General features: G+C 38.8%; 1 protein-coding gene across 1 annotated transcript; it reads right to left on the reverse strand.

Annotated features, from left to right (window-relative positions):
* Positions 1-357: 357 nt before the first annotated feature.
* Positions 358-8,679, reverse strand: LOC141622829 (peptidyl-prolyl cis-trans isomerase CYP71-like). Its single transcript, XM_074438849.1, has 14 exons — positions 8,449-8,679; positions 7,472-7,557; positions 6,677-6,765; positions 6,107-6,346; positions 5,834-5,955; positions 4,379-4,454; positions 4,143-4,250; positions 3,862-4,038; positions 3,523-3,740; positions 3,280-3,412; positions 2,679-2,902; positions 1,894-2,047; positions 1,391-1,533; positions 358-764 (listed from the first exon to the last, which is right to left on the reverse strand). The coding sequence occupies exons 1-13, from the start codon at positions 8,640-8,642 to the stop codon at positions 1,450-1,452; spliced, it is 1,905 nt and encodes a 634-aa protein (XP_074294950.1). The 5' UTR covers positions 8,643-8,679; the 3' UTR covers positions 358-764; positions 1,391-1,449.
* Positions 8,680-18,823: the final 10,144 nt, after the last annotated feature.

An 18,823-nucleotide genomic window follows, 5' to 3' on the forward strand; every position in this document is an offset into this window, starting at 1 on the left:
CTTTATTTTTGGCCAAAAGCAGTAAAAAAAAAAAAAAAAAAAAAAATCACAAAATCACTTTGTATCTGCTCACGGCAGTCGAGAAACTTGCTGTTTGCCATATGAACAGCTGATGGCATCGAGCTACTCGTAAGTTGGGGACTTGGGGGTCTATAATTACAAAAGGCAGGCCAGGCCGCCAGGGTGCACAAGAAACCTGAATTTGAAGGGGTTTGCTGTTTGTGACGAGAAGTGATGATGCGAAACAAAAATGTTTAACAGCCATCGAACCTTTCTGTTGAAAGGCTGTATAAAGGCGTCTTTCAACATTACAAGAGAACAAAATGGTCCACAAAACTAATTGGCTGAAACAGGGAGGAAATTAATGGAATAAATATACTAACTGAAAAATGTTGAGGTACAATTTAAGAGTAAAGCAATCATTTATCGCAGCAAACTAGGCAACTCAATTCTATTCTATCGGAAATTTTGGGGGGCTATAGTTATACACTATTGGTACAGAAGGAGAGTCCTGTCATTGGTACATCATCTCATATTAAAATAAAGGGTACAAAGGTACATAACGAAGGGACTTCCGCTTTCACTGTCAGTAATCGATTCACACTTTGATAATTAACCAGAGTTCAGAAACCAAACCTTAACGCTGACATTAAGAAAGGTTTCATGCTTTCACGCTGACATTAGGAATTCGAATACTACCATCAGGCTGCCATGGAGAAGCAGCACTGAAGCACTGCCCTCCAATTCTCCAAGTCTCAATGCGTCTATAATAGGAAGAAACACTAAATCAATTTGGGGAACACAGAATACTAATTAATAAAAAGTCCAAGTATGAATGAAACATAATTTCAGGAGTGACAAAAACATAATCAAGGGAAACTCCCACTAAAACACTTGTGATGAGATATCAGAGTGTAAAAACAGTGATTATTGAAGAAAATATGTCCAGAATCCAGAGAGACAGAAATATCTCTATATTGTCAAATTTATGGTCAAACATGGGAATGAGGTAGATTGGTAAGGGGATCGCCAAATATATTGAATTATTGACGCCACATCTCAGGTGGAGCCTAAAAGTAACTGGGTATCGCCATCCTAACATTCTGAGTTCTGACTACATCAATGAGACAAGAACAAATGGACATTTTTTGCGAAGAACAAGAATGATTATTATAAGCAAAACAGAAACAAAACGAGAGAGAGCAGGGAGGGAAAACAACAGCCACAACTCTGAAAGAATCTCTCTTTTGTACCCTACTTTTAAGAAGCATTAAAAGCTTTCAATCTCAGAATAAATCTGCTAGCGCACATACGATACATTTCGAAGATGTGTGTTTTAATGAAAGCCAACAAGATGATGTTGAATCAAGGTAAATTAAATTCCGTATACCTGCATAGATAACATGCAGGACACCGCAGCCACCATTTCTATCATGATTGTGTGCTTTCCTAAGATTTAGGAACAGTTACATTAAGAATTTTCACGTCCTGGTAAGGTCTATCATTCCTGTCAGTTTTCACTTTGTCTAGCGCCTGTTCAAAGGAGTCAAAAAGGAAGTTAGATGACGAACAACCAATACCTTAAGGGTGTGTTTGGATAACAAAAAGAGGAGGAGAAGGGAGGGGAGCGGGATGGAGGGGAGAGAAAGGAAGGGAAGGGAAGAGGAGGGGAGGAGAACGGAGCATGGATGTGCAAATCACTCATATATTAGAGAGATTTTGAGTAAGCTTGAAGGAGGGAAAATGGATCCCTCCATTTCCCTTTGCTATCCAAACAAGGGATCTTGCATCTCTCCCTCCCCTACCTTTCCCACCAAATCCATCAATCCAAACAACGCCCAAGAGCAGAAAAGGCTAATCTAGGAATGTGAGATCAAAATAGTCACATCATACCTGGACAACGTCCATTCCTTTAATAACTCTACCAAAGACTGTATGCTTGTTGTCAAGCCATGGAGTGGCTACCGTGGTGATGAAAAACTGTGAGCCATTAGTACACGGGCCAGCATTTGCCATAGAAACTGTAAAGGGTCTATCATGCCGCAGACTACAAAGCAACACAGATAATACACGTCATGTAAATGGCAAAAAATTAGCAGAATCAAGTAAAATGGAAGGTATATTTAAACAAATAAAATTAATTCAGTCCATCGATAAATTCTCTATCAATTAGATAAACAATACTCCTAACTCTGATGATGGACTCACACCACAATATATATAATGCATTAATGCCTAAAGATTTTAACTTTTTGAATTATCACTATCAAGTGCATCTATCAAATTTTTTTTGCATTAATAGGTAAAATTCCAAGGACAACCCCTGAGTTCTGCTTATGTAATGACCCCCTCCCCCCAACTGAAACACCTCCTGTCAGTATGTGCCGCTCCTTAGCAGCTATGATGCCACAAAAAGAGAAGCGCGGAGAAAAAGTAATTGCCCCATCGCGCCGTGGCAGAGTGGTGGATGGCACTGGAAATTAGGGAAGGATTGGAGGTGTGATCAATCAAAAGTGACAAACTAGCCAATATATTTGAGACAATTATACTATCAAATGCACCATTGTTAGAGCCCTTTCTCAAAAAATAGGGACAATGGATCTTTGAGGTAAAACAAAAATGACTGATATTTGATATGACAACCAGATAGTCCGAATCAGCATAGAATAAATGGTTACCTTTTGTGAAACTCATCTTCGAACTCCCTTCCCCAAATTGACTGGCCACCAGTTCCATCACCAAGTGGATCTCCTGTCTGTATCATGAAACCTTTGATGACACGATGGAAAATCAGATTATCATAATATCCATTTCGACAATGTGTAGTGAAGTTCTCCACAGTTTTGGGACATTCTTCTGGGTAAAGCTTCATGTGAATGTCTCCCATTGTAGTGTGTAAAATCTGCATGTTCAAAATAAGTAAGTGAAAAAGGCCAAGGAACGATAAACAGCAAAAGCATCCCTAGTAATACAACAATAGCATCAAAGCTAAGTGTATTATCCCAACATGGAGGGAGGGTAACTGTTACCATAAAAGGTGAGTAAAACTCATCCACATCACCCTATGGTAGTGCATTATCCCCTACGATAGTAATAGTTTCACATCACCCCTTCATTCCATCCTCCACCACCACTATGTCGCCACATTTTTGTAATTTTTTCCCTTTATTTCAAGCTTTATTACCACCGAAATAGCCGCCCCAAGCAATTTCCTAGTCGGTGAATGCAATCAAATCTAAAATTTAATTTTATACTAATAAATGGGCTATGTTAACTTACCACGTTATCAGGTAGGGAGGTGGTGGCTGATTTTCCTAATTCCGAGACAGCCAAAAGTTCATCAGCAGGAGGTTTCTCATTAAACACGTCTCTTCCCTTGGTCACATCTTCGGGTTCTTCTGGCTCCCTACGACTGATATAAGCAACATCATGTATTAGGACTCGATTAAATTCAAATATGTAGCACACTTGCCTTTCTCTCAATCATGAAAGTATATGGTTGATTAAATAGGAAAAAAGTACCTGAACAAATAGATTCTGTGTTTTTTGAACGCACAACAGAGCAAAGTAGGATCTATCAAGGGCTCTTTGCTTTCGTTAGCATTAGCAGCAGCAAGAGGCATCTTTCTAACTCTTTTATTACTTCGGTCACCTTGATACAAAGCAATCTTCAAGAATCTGTCATTACCCTCCACCTTCCCAAGAATACGTGATACTTTGTTGGTGTGCAAATTTACTACCTAGAACAAGGACGGCAATATATAAAGAATGTTGGTGAGCCATATATGCATACCATTTGTTCTCATTAACTAATAAACTTAAATCAACCAGCGGTATCTATGAAACGAAGTTATAACATACTTTAATCCCGAGGAGTGTTGAGTATATAAGGAAGTTCGAGCTTTCATCAAAAACGGCATTTGGTTGGGGTGCTGTCTCTGTTTGTTCTATCTGTTTTTCAACAGCCATTCGTCGACCAAAATCAATAGTTTCCAGACGATACATGGGAGCATCACTTCTTTGTAGATCTTGTGCTACCTAATCAATAAAAGCAAAGCCTCCTGAGTCCACAAGTAAGAAAAGAAAACTAAACAAGGGAGTGAAAATAAATTTAAGAATTATTCTACCTAGTCAAATATTACCTCAAGGGATTCGTCATACACTCTCCTCAATTTTCCCGTCTTATACCAAAAGACACGTATTCTGCGATCAGGCGATGTAACAGAAAATTGTTTACCATCAGGGCTTACCTAAGGACCATATTATTAGTCGTAAGTGACGAAATTCATATAAAAAACAAGGCAAGGCCAAAATAACTTTTTGGTCAACGACAAATTTGTTAGAAGTGAAGGGAGGGAATGTAAACAATAGATAGTACCTCCAATGCTGAGACAGCTGTTTTACATTTGATGATTTCAAAGAGATCGGTGTCCGATTTCAACTTGAAAGAAACACTGCACACAAAGATGGTATATGTCATGTACAACTTTTAAGATTTAAGCAGCAACAAATTTCAACGATCACACGCACACAAGAGCAATAAATATTCGAAATTACTTTGTTTTCACATACGGACTTTTCTTTTTCACATACACTTTTTCATTAATTTTCCATCTAATACCCTTATAATACCCTTATTACCTAAAACCTAAGCAAATTAACCCCCACATCAACCTTTTTCTAAAACCTAATATAATTGCTCCAAGATTTTGAATAATGGATCCCAATTCTTCAATTAATGAAGTACTTATTTATCAATTATTAATATTATTTGTTTGATTTTATTTCATTAATACCTATATGTCATTAAAGTCAAAGATTGTTCAAACATTAGATCACCAAAAAACGAAATTGATGAACTCTGGGATCGTCAAAGTGGAAGAATATTTATTGAGTGCACAAGAATAAAAAGATTCTTGAGTAAATGAGAATCCATGATGAACTTGTGTACTTATTTTGCAGCATAGTGTTGTTTGCGACGGTGGAGTATTGTTGGAATGTTAATCCATCAAATCTCTACTCATTGTATGTACTTCGTTACATCCACTTGATACAGTCGGGTTTACAGATTTTCGGCCTGAGTATCCCTGCCAGAGCAAGGGAAGTCGGAGCGGCGGCGGGGGGGGGCAGAGGACACCGGAGCAAGGAAGGTAGGCCGGTGGTGGGGAGGGAAGGGGGTAATTGATTTTGAGTGGGAGGATGAGAAGAAATAACAAGGGCAAAATTGTAAAAAAACGTATGAGAAAGAATAAAATCCGTATGTGAAAAGGCATGACCCTAAATATTATGTTAACTAAAACAATAAAGCACACAGCTTGCAATAATAAAACCCTGTAAAGAATTAACATTGGATATCAAAGATCACGAAAAGAGACAACACGATATAGCCGAAAAATAAATCCTTCAATTACACACAGTAATATAGTATGCAAAATTTCTCATTCTCAATCTAAAGGAAAGAGAGCAATGCACTTGTTAGGTTGAGTTTCAATTAAAAAACAAAGCTTTCAATTCTGATTTGATCTAAGAATCTGCAAGAATAACTAATTTACGATCACTGACGATTCACCAGGGGCAAAATAATTGTGAAGCACACTCTGCACAGACAACCATCTCAATGTATTAAGTTTAATCTACTAATGACATCATATCAACCAGAATAAACTGAAGGGCTGAGCCACAAACATGATAGATGGCATCCATGGTTGTGAGTTGTGATCAGTAGAAGCTAATTTATTCATATAATGTACATCATACAAGTATATACAACAAAGATACATGGCTACATGCAATAGTTGACAGGGCAAGGCAAATCACACTTATAAGAACATACCCACTTTCTGGAAACTCAAGTGTCGCAGGATCCCAATACTCAATTATTCCCCTTGTATCCACAGAAACAACAGAATCGCATACAGCATTGTATTTCATCACTTTCACAGGTCCTACGTGTATCTGCCAAAAGAGGGGAATTAGAAATAGCAATTAGTAACATTAATTTACAGTAACTATCTAAAACAAACAATGATTCTTAATTTTTATTTCTCCCTCACAAAAACAATCATTACCCTGAAAGAGGTGTAGTGAGTAGTGACATATAACCTACCTTCTTAGAAATGATCGGTTCATTTGAACCAGCTCGCACATCAAATATATGGACATATGGAGAATTACGATCGCTGACAGCAAGCTTAGCCTTGAGATCTCCATGGTTGTAAACCCACTCCACAGCACCCGGGATAAACTGTAACCGTATCATGACCATCATGTCAAAGTTCACCACATCGTATACTTTTAGTGTGTCTTCATTGGAAATTGTACAGCAAAGCAAGCCATCAATGCTAACCTGCACAGTTGAAAAAAGCTAATGCTGAATACAGTGTAAGATGTAGCACTTCAGAGTACAAAGACTACTAAAACCACAGCAAAAATAAAAATCAAAGTATGACATGTTCAGATAGTATCCTTGTGCGTTACAAGGCGCTACAAACGTAAGCTGCTGAGTCCTTTTCTACGGAGTGTTAAATGCAAACAAGTGTCCACTGATTACGGGTTTGCTTCATCGTTCAGGGGTCTAAAGTCTAAACAGATGGAAACAACACGTGATGTATCCTCAAGAATAATCAAGCAATAGGCGTAAAATGTAAGCAAACAAACGAAATTTAAGTTAACTCACAGCTAATCCTTCGATAGGCCCCAGATGGGATCTAAAATGCTTTGCAAACTCAATGCCAATTGGTTTCTTCTTCCAAAACTTCAGATGTCCTGAAAAAAACACATTAAATGCCAAGGTCAATAACTTAATAGAGGAAATGTGATGGGAAGTAAATATCCCTACAAACAACCCATAATACTGAAGTTGCTTGATTAGAATTAGGAAACTGAAGAAGTTCACAACTTCAGGTCATCGAACAAGTTAAAGTAAAAAACATTCAAAGAAATGCCCGGTAATTGGTTTCAAATTGAGATTTTGGTGGACAAAACACCTACTACGCTGCTCTCATGAGTTTAACAACTTCATAGCCTAGCAGATCATAACTAAAGGTCGTATTAATTGTTGTTCTTAGCATATTGTCAAGATACTACCATTCTACCAATATCGCAGCTATAGATTGTAGATGAACTTATCAGACAATACAACTCCTCTTATGCTGATAAATCAAGCAACTAAGACTACATGGACGAAAAAAATTGCCGACAAACTGCTGGTACACTATCAAGAGATGCTATCAAATTTAGTTGTGCATCTAAGTAACAACGATTGGGTGCTCCACAACTGATCAGGCCCATAACTAAAATTTCTTAACGCCAAATGAAAGCAATAATCCATAAGCCAAATTTCATTTAAAAAAAACAGTTACACATTCTAGGCTAAGAGGCTATAAACGCATTCTCAGCTAGGAGGTTATTATCTTATAAATACATTCACAGTTACACAAATAACAAGGCAAATGAAGTGACAAACACTGACCATCACAGCTACCAGTGATGAAGAAATCAGCACAGGAGACGGCAACATGAGTGACAATGTCACGATGCATATAGCTCTTCTCGTACCTGATTCAGGGCAATCACATTGTCACTTATCCCAGAAAATTACATTTGATAACAAAACATGAACCTTCAGATCTACCAGTCCTTAATCCTTATGAGTACGCAATTACGTACAACAGATAATAAAGGTGTAAAATTGAGAACTATACACATCAATTCAGCTAAAGAAACTGCAGAACACTAACTGTCTATACTCAAATAAAGTACTATGTATCTAAATTCACTGAAAACAGTATAAGAAAGCGCTCATTGTTATGCACTTCATTTGATGACGGTTACACAAGTGCGCGTGTAAAACCAAAAACATAGGAAGAGGAAGTTCTATTCATGTGTGAGGAGTATTTTAATCAAACCTAAACAATCAGCCACGTTATATTAATTTCACTAGCAACACCGAATAATTAGCAGCGAAAACAATAAAACGAACACAAATACTCAAATAAGACCGACCTCAAACTATGTTAGGCACCTCATTTTTTTAAACAAAAGCGAGTGTAAAATCGAAAGCATATGAAGAGGAAGTTTTTATTCATGTGAGGAGTATTTTAATCAAACGTAAAGAATCAGCGACATTATATTGATTTTCACTAGCAACACTGAAAATTCAGCAGCAAAAGAGCACAAATACGGAGTACTCAAATAAGACCGTTGTACAACATACACAAGCGAGCGTAAATTGAGTATATTTTAATCAAACGTAAAGAATCAGTGACATTATACTGAATTCACTAGCAAGTAGCAACACCAAAAACTAGCAGCGAAATTAACAAGACGAACGCAAACACTCAAATAAGACCGTTATACGACATATAAAAGCGAGGCTTAAATCGAAAGCATAATAACAATGCAATCAAAGGAGGAAACCCTAGAAAAAAAAGAGAGAAGAGAGCGAACATGTTAGCGGAAGGGAGAGCGTCGAGGTAAGCTTGTTCGAACTGAAGTGGTCGTTTAGGGCGGCGTTGTGGTGGTAATATGGGCCCCACCTCCGTATCGTCCGCCTCATCTACGACGGCGTTTTCCGGTGCAACAGCTTCTTCCGCCGCGTTTTCGCCGTTTTGTGCTTGATTCTGCTTCTCTGAGTCGTCCATTCTAATTGAAATTAAATTAAATTAAATTGAATTAAACTATTAGAGGAGCGAGTAAAATTTAAAAGGTTATATGGAGAAGTTTGGTTTCTTTTGGGTTGAGCCCAAGTTAGAATCTTTGGGCTACAAGTCTACAACACAAAACATCTCCGTTAATGTAATTTGTCGACCATTTAAGGTAATTGTGTTGAAGTCCTCGTAGTGTTGTAGACACATTAGTCCCGATAAAAAATTTGATTTCTCAATCAATCAACTAGTTTTGTAACCCGTGATAATCACGGGTCTGTTGAATGTTGTTCGTATTAGGGTTATGTTGAAAATAATCATTACAAGTGACTAATATTCAGACCACATGCTTTCCGTAACTTGAGCATAATCGTTTTCGAAAGATTATTTCACTTCAACTTGAGAATGTTAATTATACAAGTTGAAGTGTTTAAAAAAACTATTATGTGCGCAAACTTTTTTGTTCTTTGCATATAGACACGAATTAATCTTGTAGGAGTATATATTAGTTAATGTCACAACAAACAAAAAGTCGTATAAGCTAACAATGTTATAATTTTGGTAATTTTTTGTACTAAAACAAACCTTAAATACCTTCATTTTTATTTTATTTTAGTGAAATGTGAAATTTCTCATTAAGCTCATAAAAATTTACAACGGATTATACATACCACCATACATACTCTTCTTGCACTCATCTAATACATATGAACATGCTACATACACAAATCCCATACTAATTACATATCAAACCCCTAGATTTTAGTCATTCACCATTTCTAATTTTTACCTTAATTAGTTAAATTCAGAATATAAAGCCTATATTAAGGATGATGAAGCACACCCTCAACTTTGCTTCGATTCCATTACTACCTTCTTCTTCAAAAGAGCTTTGCAGCGCGAAGCTATAACCCAGCTGATTACATCTCCAGTCCAGTTGACATTGAGCCAATTTTGAAGCGCCGAGCACATAACTCTTTAAAACGCGAAAAAAACAGTGGTCTTGAGTTTTTCTTCAAAGACCACACAAGTGATTACAAACACCATCATTAGTACCTCAAACTTCATCAGTCTTTCCTTTCTCAGGAGACGTTTCATTGCAAACAGCCAATTTATGAAATTGACTTTAGGAAGGCAAACTTTGTTCCATACATAAGGGAACCAGCTCACCTTCTCCAAAAGGTCCCAGCAACCATTCATAGACAGTGTGAGTGCTATAAGTATTATGCACACATCTGCTAAAAAGGAACCATATTTTCAATTTCTCTTTGGTTTTACAAATCTACCTCCAAACCTGACTTTGATTTGTGAAGGAGAATAAGACCTTAAATACCTTGCACCTACACTTTTACTCTTGACAGTTGACGCCTTATGAAAAATAACAAATTTTTCGGTATAATGAAATTTCAGTTAATGTGCTTATTGATTATTATACATTTATATTTACTTTTCCTCCCACGTCTTTTCCATCTAATGGAGTCTATCTCTTTGAATACAACATTTAACACTAATATGAGTCATGATGTGATTGTGAGCAAATTAAAAGATGTGATGTTCTTATCACTTGTTTGTTGTGTACCTTCTTGGTCAATGCAACCTCCTTCGGTATTCGATCATGGAAAGCCTCAAGCCCTAAACTCATATTATAGCAATAAATTTCGCAATAATACTCCTTGAATAATTTAAATATTACTCGATTACTTAGTAGCTTTTCTTGTGAACCTTTAGAAGCACGATCTAATACTCCCTGGGTTTCAGGCAATCACAAATGAAGAGTAAGAGGATAAAATCCATAAATATATGATGAATAAAGGCTCAAGAAATTATACTGTTTATGAAATTAACCTTTAGCAAAGAGAATGAATAGTAAAAGCCTAAAAAGTATGTCCGTCTTTTGGTTGAGAAGGAGTCGGGTAGCCGCCACCATAGACTCACATAAGTAATAGGATAAATATATTAGTTGGACGTCAACCTTCACCTTAAGGTTTTGGTTGAGATGGTTCATTTAACATATAGATTTTCAATCTACTACTCCATGTTAATATTATACTCCATATATTATCTATGAGTAATAATGATGAATAAAGTGAAAAACTATGAACGATAAGCAATAGAATTCATCAGAAAACAATCAAATATGTTTATATCCTGGGCAACTGCAATCTCCGCGAAAACCCCATCACTGATAGTTTATTCACATAGGGATACACCTAATGTTCTTCTCAAATACATAAATGTTAAGCCTGCTAAAGAAAATAATGACCAATTCAAAAATATGAATGAATTGCGCATCGCAAATTCTCTTGTGAGACGGTCATCATATGTGCGACTATTTACTAAACGTGGTCACCATTAACCAAAAAGTTGTCACATTTTGCCAAAAACACGGAAAAGACCGTTGTATAAGAGAACTATTGCGCATCGCAAATGAAAGGTAAACAAATGTAAGCGGAAAAACTGTCGCTCAATATGAAGAGGTAGACGACATAAGGTAGAATTTATCCACTGATCTCTGTGCCAAATATCTAACCTTAAAGTAACCTGTTTAGAGATAAAAATATACATTAAGAAAGCCAAAGCCGCCAGGGAGAGAGTAAGAGACCAAAACGTAGCTAAAATAAATAATTTGCATAAACTTAACAACAAAAACTCGATTTCGTTGCGATAACAAATCAAAACAAAATACTATAAATTTGTTTTAAAAAACACTCTGTATTGTAATTTGCTTCATGAGTGATTTGTTACCATTGCACTGCCAATTATTTTCTCCACACAAGCCATTATGAGTCAATTTCACATAGCAAACAACAATTCCTGCAAAACAACTAAAATAAAAAACAATAAATAAATCAAAATTAATGCAATCAATGTTTCGGAGAGACGGTCTCTCAATAGCATTATTGAGAGACCTCTCACATGATAGAGTGAGGGACCCACTTAATTTCTTTTTTTTCCCTATTATGTCTCTCACTAAATTAGTGAGAGACGGTCTCTCATGAGACTTACTGCTTTCGAAATTAGTTAATGGTCAAATAAAAAGAATGGACGACTAAATATACTGGAAATAGGGCAAACTTATGTATGCTATAGGGAACACTTGTAAGAGCTCCATGTTATAGAAAGTTCTTATCTGTGAGAGGAAACGAACGGTTGCAGGGAATGGTGGGTGATCGCGTCATTGATAGAGAAAGGCTGATACAAAAGTTGCACTGGGTTATCATACACTTCAAATCTACCACGTAAATACTCTACAAAGTTCGTCGAAATTCCACCGAAACGATGATGGGAATACAGTGAAGGATGCTCGCGTTACTGCCAGTTATGCTTATCCTTTCAGACAATTCTCAAGACTATTAGTTATATATACAATTTTGCAATGTGGTTTTAATAACCGAGATAATCTGCAGATATAAGATCAATGGTCAGGAAAACGGAAAAAATCAATACATTGGTTATTAAATACATTGTGGGAGTGATTATACTGTATTAAATATGGAGTGGGAAGGTGGAACGTCTCTTTATCAACAATGTGAGGAAGAGCATTCAGTTAGAACATAAAATTAAGTTTGGATAGGAAGATGGAGAAGAAATGTAACGCATGATTTTGCTGTGTTTTTTCTTTTAAAAATAGAAAAATAGTAGTCAGTATATCATAACATGTAGGATTCTGATGTTTTTTATAGATGACACGTGGATTAGAGAAATGTCCAGGGATTGCCTTTTTATAGTATTTATAGATATTAAACTAGTTTTGATACCCGTGCCACGCACGAGTTGTTTTTTATTTAATTGTCTAAATTTCTTTAAAATAATCTCTTTAAATTGTTAACTGTAAGATTGTTCCGGGTGTAATTCCGGAGCAGGATTGTGACCACTTGAGCTTGTAGAATGATGTCGTTGCTCGTCTCTTCTTTTCACTCTTTTCTGTAAAGATGAACAAACTGAGGACTCGGCTTGGGGCCGAGCGTACTCACTCCGACGCTCAAGTCAGTAAACTTAGAGAGATAAGTTGTATGTTTAACTTGGCAAAGTATATTGTAGAGAGATAAGGGAGTTTATACAAGATGTTCCAGTTTATTTCTCAATGAGAGATGATGAGTATTTATAGACTTTCACCTTTTGTCACGTAGTGGCCAAGTGACGTAGCAGGTGAAAAGACTGTCTTACCCTCGGCCGAGGGACCCATGACAGGCTGGCAGGCCTGGTTGACTCCATGCCGAGGGGACTGGATGCGAGTACACGGATATGCCTCTCGGCCGGCTAGTTGCCGAGCCGAGACCCAAGTGACAGGCCGATAGGCTTTTGTGGGTGAATATCCGTATACTACCCTTTAATTGCAGGACTATAACGTAAATTTAAACATGCGAATATGGTCATAAAACATAAAAAAACAATAGAAACGATAAGGATCAAGAAATAACCTCGGGTCCTTTAAATTGCGGCGTAAAGAACAGAAATCAAAGCAGATTTCCTCCTAATCGTTACACCCAAGACTTTGTCCGAGATATGCCCTTGTGCTAGAACAGTGTTCTCCGATTGCCTTGCAATATAGGGAGAACTGATGTGAGTTTTGTCGAGATGAGAGATCTCAGGTTTTTTGAGGAGAATACTCTTCAAAACCCTAATTTTGTTTCAAATGATGATTAGGTTTGACAGAAGGAGGAGGTCTCCTTTTGTTCTCCTATTTCGGCCAAAACCGTGACCCACAAGGGGAAGTGGGCTTCCACTTCCTCTTGGTTTTAACTCGAGGTCCGGTTCGTTAAATACTAAAATGTATATGACGGGTTTGTATTATAAACTGTTATCGGTTATCGGAAATTAAGGCATCAGCTAATAATACGGGTTAGCTGAATTATTAATTCGTGTCCGACAAAGCAGTATTGTATAATTATATTCAATATACATTTAATTAAATATAAATCGTTTATATTTAATTTTACGAATTAACTGGTTAATCCGCCTTAGCCCATGATATTTAATCCGTATTAAATATAATATCTCAACATCACATATTTGACTAATTACTAGTCAAATAACTCGGACTAACTGGTTAGTCAATTTTGGCATCTACATGACAGTATTTTCATACCGTCACATTTCTCGAACGTATCCTATAGGTGTGACTTTTAGGGACCAGTTGATCACCGCCATCTGTATGACAATAACGTCAAACTTATCTAGCAAGCCAACCGTTATTGATAAACGTGGATCAACTGATAATAATACCAAAGTATGCCCTTTGATCCTTTTAGAGGTTTATAAGTCCTTGCACTAACTGTTAAGGACACCAACCCCAACAAGCTCCCACTTGTCCGTACAAGTGCATGTGCAATGACGTTATCCGCACTAACTGGAGGACACAAGCTCCAACAAACTCCCACTTGTCCGTACAAGTGTATGTGCGATAACCGATTCTCATATTCATTTAAAATTTCTCCCACTCAATGTAAAACAATTTGCAGATCCGGATCCGCAAAGGTCGTATTTTACAATCGATCTGTATCTAGAGTGGTTTCCCCGACTAGAGAGTAACTTAACTGATAAAACGAATCCGTATCCGAGCATGGCCATGCATTTCGATTCTGACTCCTCGAGTGGCCCCGAGAAATATCGAGTACCGATAAAGGTGAATATTTCCTTCAACTCGACTCCTTCCGATCTAAGCACAGCATGAAATGACCCAGAAAAAATCTACTTGGCCCCCTGTTACGGATGACCGTGAGAAAGAAACCAAAGTCACCCAAAATCTGCCGTAGTCTCAAGAGACAGTCGATAGTCAAGAGATTCGACTCTAAGGATCACCATGGAAGTCCTATCCACGACCGGGCAACGAATGTCATAAAACATTTAGGACTCCACGTCGTTGTCACAATGGTGTCCTACGAAATATCCGTATAAATCGCCTCTGTGATTGGTCAGTCAACCGGTTGACTTATGGCTCGTTGAACCCACCATCAACCAACGTCACAAAATAATTGCCAGAGTTATCAGCTCATGTGGGCAATTAAGGACTAACAAGATATGATGTTTGTTCAGTTCACTTTGTGGTGTTCAAAATCGTCGTACAATTCCACATGAAAAACAAAATATATATATATTAAAATATCAAAACGATGATGTCGTATAGAGTACAAAGGAGAATGAATCTGATCCATAAAAGAGTACTACAACTTAGGAACACGTTTAATTCCCATGGAATTAACGTGCCCTTCATGCTTATCTTGTCGTAATGCTTTAGTGAGAGGATGCTATGTTGTCATCGTAGCAATCTTTTCTATCACTTGTCTTTTGCTCCACGTAATCCCGGATTAGATGAGCTTTCCGTTGTACATGTCTAGACTTGTTGCTAGACTTAGGCTCCTTAGCTTGGAAGATGGCACCACTATTGTCGCAATAGATGGTGATCGGGTCATTCGAACTAGGCACTACAGATAGCCCATGTAAGAATTGACGCATCCATATCGCTTCCTTTGTAGCTTCAGACGCGGCATAGTACTCGGACTCGGTCGTAGAATCTCTGTAAATGTGATCTGTTTCGAACTCTTCCGGTGATCTGCAGCGCCATTAAGAGTAAAAACGAATCCTGACCGAGATTTCGAGTCATCACGATCCGTTTGGAAGCTAGCATCTGCACAGAATCGGTTGCGCATAGCGTTTGAGAGCCTCCATAAGTCAATGCCCAATCTTTAGTCCTCCGGAGGTACTTAAGAATGTTCTTGATGAGCCCCAATGTGGTTCACCTGGTTCTTTGTTGGAATCGACTTGTCATACTCAATGCATATGCCACGTCCGGACGTGTGCATATCATGGCATACATGATTGATCCTATAGCCGAAGCATAAGGAATCCGTGTCATGCGCTCTTTCTCTTCCGGTGTCTCGGTGCACGAGATTTGCTCAAATGCACCCCCTGGAGCCATAGGAAGGAACCCCTTCTTGGAGTTAGTCATGCTGAATCTCTCTAGGACTTTGTCTATGTAAGACTCGGCGAGAGATAGCATCCGTCGTGCTCTATCTCGATAGATACGGATGCCTAGAATTCTTTGTGCCTCTCCCAGATCTTTCATCCGGAAATGGTTTTTCAACCATACTTTCACCGAAGTTAAGAGAGGTATGTCATTCCCAATCGGGAGTATGTCGTCAACATACAATATTAGGAAGACAATCTTGCTCCCACTCGACTTGATATATAGACATGGTTCCTCGACCGATCGAGTAAAACCATTGTCTTTTATCACTTGGTCGAAGCGATGATTCCAACTCCTTGATGCTTGCTTAAGTCCATAAATGGAACGCTTAAGCTTGCACACTTTCTTAGGATGTCTTTGGATCGATGAAACCTTCGGGTTGTACCATGTACAACTCTTCCTCCAAAAACCGTTTAAGAAGGCGGTTTTCACATCCATTTGCCAAATTTCATAGTCATGAAAAACGGCAATCGCTAAGATAATCCGGATGGGAACGCAACATGACTACGGGTGCAAAAATCTCATCGTAGTGCAAACCAGGCACTTGGGTGAAACCTTTAGCAACTAGTCGTGCTTTGTAGATATCTTTTTGACCTTCCACAGAATGCTTTATCTTGTAAAGCCATTTGCATTGAAGGGGACGAACCTTAGCAGGTAAGTCAACAAGATCCCATACGTTGTTCTCATACATAGAGTCCATCTCGGATTTCATGGCCTCAAGCCATAGTTTCGAGTCGAATCGGTCACGGCACCTTTATAGGTTGCGGGTTCACTACTCGTTAAGAGTAGAACGTCATCTATATCATGTTCCTCGACCATACCAATGTATCTGTCCGGAGGAATAGAGACTCTTCCCGACCTCCTAGGTTCCTCGGGAATATTCACCGCGGTAGGGATTGAAGGAATAGGTTCCTCCAATAGTTGCTCGGTATTTGGTTCTGGAATCTCCGACGGGTCGAAGGTTCTATCACTCTTTGCATTCTCGAGAAATTCCTTCTCTAAGAATGTCGCACTAGCCGCAAAAAAAACACGTTGTTCGGTTGGCGAATAGAAGTAATGACCACGTGATCCTTTAGGATAACCTATAAAGTACGTCTTGACCGATCGCGGGCCGAGCTTATCTTCAGGTCTCCACTTGACATAAGCCTCGCAGCCCCAAACCCGTACAAAGGACAAGTTAGGGACCGTTCCCTTCCATAGTTCATATGGAGTCTTGTCAATGACTTTAGACGGACTTCGGTTAAGTATTAGAGCGGCCGACAAAAGAGCATAACCCCATAATGAATCGGGTAAAACCGTGTGACTCATCATGGATCGAACCATATCAAGTAGTGTTCGATTTCTCCGTTCGGACACACCATTCATTGAGGTGTTCAGGTGGAGTTAAGCGTAGGGCAATCCACGTCCTTTAGGTGTTGATCAAACTCGTGAGAAAGATACTCGCCACCACGATCCGAACGCAGTGTTTTAATCTTTCTACCTAACAGGTTACGTACCCTATTTTGGTATTCCTTGAATTTCTCAAAGGATTCACTTTTGTGCTTCATTAAGTAGACATAGCCATATCTACTCAAATCGTCCGTGAAAGTGATGAAATACCTATAGCCTTCTCGTGCGGTGATTGACATAGGACCACATACATCCGTGTGTATGAGCCCTAATAGGTCAGCAGCGCGCATTCCAACACCTTTGAAGGAAATTCGAGTCATCTTACCGATGAGACATGATTCACACGTGCCAAATGATTGAAAATCAAAAGCCGAGATAGCTCCATGTTTGATGAGCTGTTTTACGCGTTTCTCATTAATGTGTCCCATACGGCAGTGCCATAGATACGTTTGATCTTTGTCACCAACCTTTAACTTTTTATTCATTACGTGTAATATTTCCGAGGTCTGATCTAAAACATAAATTCCGTTCATGGAAACCGCCTTGCCAGTAAATCATATCGTGTAATGAGAAAATGCAAGCATTGTTTTCTATTACAAATGAAAAACCAAGTTTATCAAGCGCAGAAACTGAAATAATGTTTTTCGAAAGACTAGGAACATAATAGCAATCATATAATGATAACTCAAATCCGCTTGGAAGCTGGATCACATATGTCCCCTTGGAGATGGCAGCTACTCTTGCTCCATTCCCAACACGCAGGTCCACCTCACCCTTTACGAGGGGTTCGATGTTTCGGAGCCCCTGCACATGATTACACAGATGAGAACCACAACCAGTATCAAGTACCCAAGTTCCGTAACTTGCGTGGTTAATCTCAATCATATGAATAAAAGTAGAAGAGAGAGAAGACATACCAACGGGTTTAACACGACCTGCCTTTAAGTCCTCATGATAAACAGGACATGTGCGTCTCCAATGCCCGGTCTTGTGGCAATGATGGCATTCCATGTTTTCACTCTTGCTCTTTATCATGCCACGATGAGTTACTCGCCTCACCAGGACCACTCTTCCCCGAACCCGACTTCTTGAACTTCGCCTTACCTCTTTGTTAGGTTTGCTGGAGCTTTGCCCTTACCTTTCCCTTTGTTTGACACAACGAGAACATCCTGTTTCGAACTCCCACTGAACTTCATGTCCTTCTCGGTCTGTACGAGGAGGGAGTGCAATTCATGGGGAGTTTTCTTCAAATCATTCATATAGTAATTCGCTCTGAATTGCGAATAACCATCGTGGAGTGAGTGAAGAATACGGTCGATAACAATATTCTCGCTGATGTTACGATTAAAGGTCTCGGTTTCTCGACATTCTCAATCATCTTTGAGAATGTGTGGGCTAACCGGTTGGCCCTTCGAGTCTCGCATCAAAGAAGCGAGTGGTATGCTCATAGGTCACGATTCTCGGTGCTTTCGAGAATTCCTTAGTGAGCGTGGTGAAAATCTTGTTTGCACCTTGGGCTATGAAGCGTTTCTGCAAATTGGGTTCCATTGCAAAAATAAGTACGTTCTTTACCGCACCCGCTTCTAAAGCGAAATCGTTATACTCGTTGATTTCGTTAATTCCAGCCGTGGGGCCTGGGTTTAACGGCATGGGCTCAAGCAGATATCCGAGCTTCCGTCGCGGCGGCGCAAAGCATTCCGTAATCTTTGCCTCCCGATCCGCGAAGTTGGATCCGTCATTCTTCGATCGAGTAGACCGATTCATCCGACTCATGAAGATCCTAAGCCAGGACTCACGGTCCAATGTGGCACTTGGCATTGGG

The sequence above is a fragment of the Silene latifolia genome, chromosome X, assembly GCF_048544455.1.
Source record: "Silene latifolia isolate original U9 population chromosome X, ASM4854445v1, whole genome shotgun sequence".
In the NCBI taxonomy this organism is placed as follows: Eukaryota; Viridiplantae; Streptophyta; class Magnoliopsida; order Caryophyllales; family Caryophyllaceae; genus Silene; species Silene latifolia.

Excerpts from the sequence above, each read along its gene's own strand:
- LOC141622829 (XM_074438849.1), bottom strand. The coding sequence starts at position 8,642 with ATGGACGACTCAGAGAAGCAGAATCAAGCACAAAACGGCGAAAACGCG. Across the intron at positions 6,766-7,471 it reads CATCACTGGTAGCTGTGATG|GACATCTGAAGTTTTGGAAG; the intron begins GTCAGTGTTTGT and ends TGTTTTTTTCAG. Across the intron at positions 5,956-6,106 it reads AACCGATCATTTCTAAGAAG|ATACACGTAGGACCTGTGAA; the intron begins GTAGGTTATATG and ends CTCTTTTGGCAG.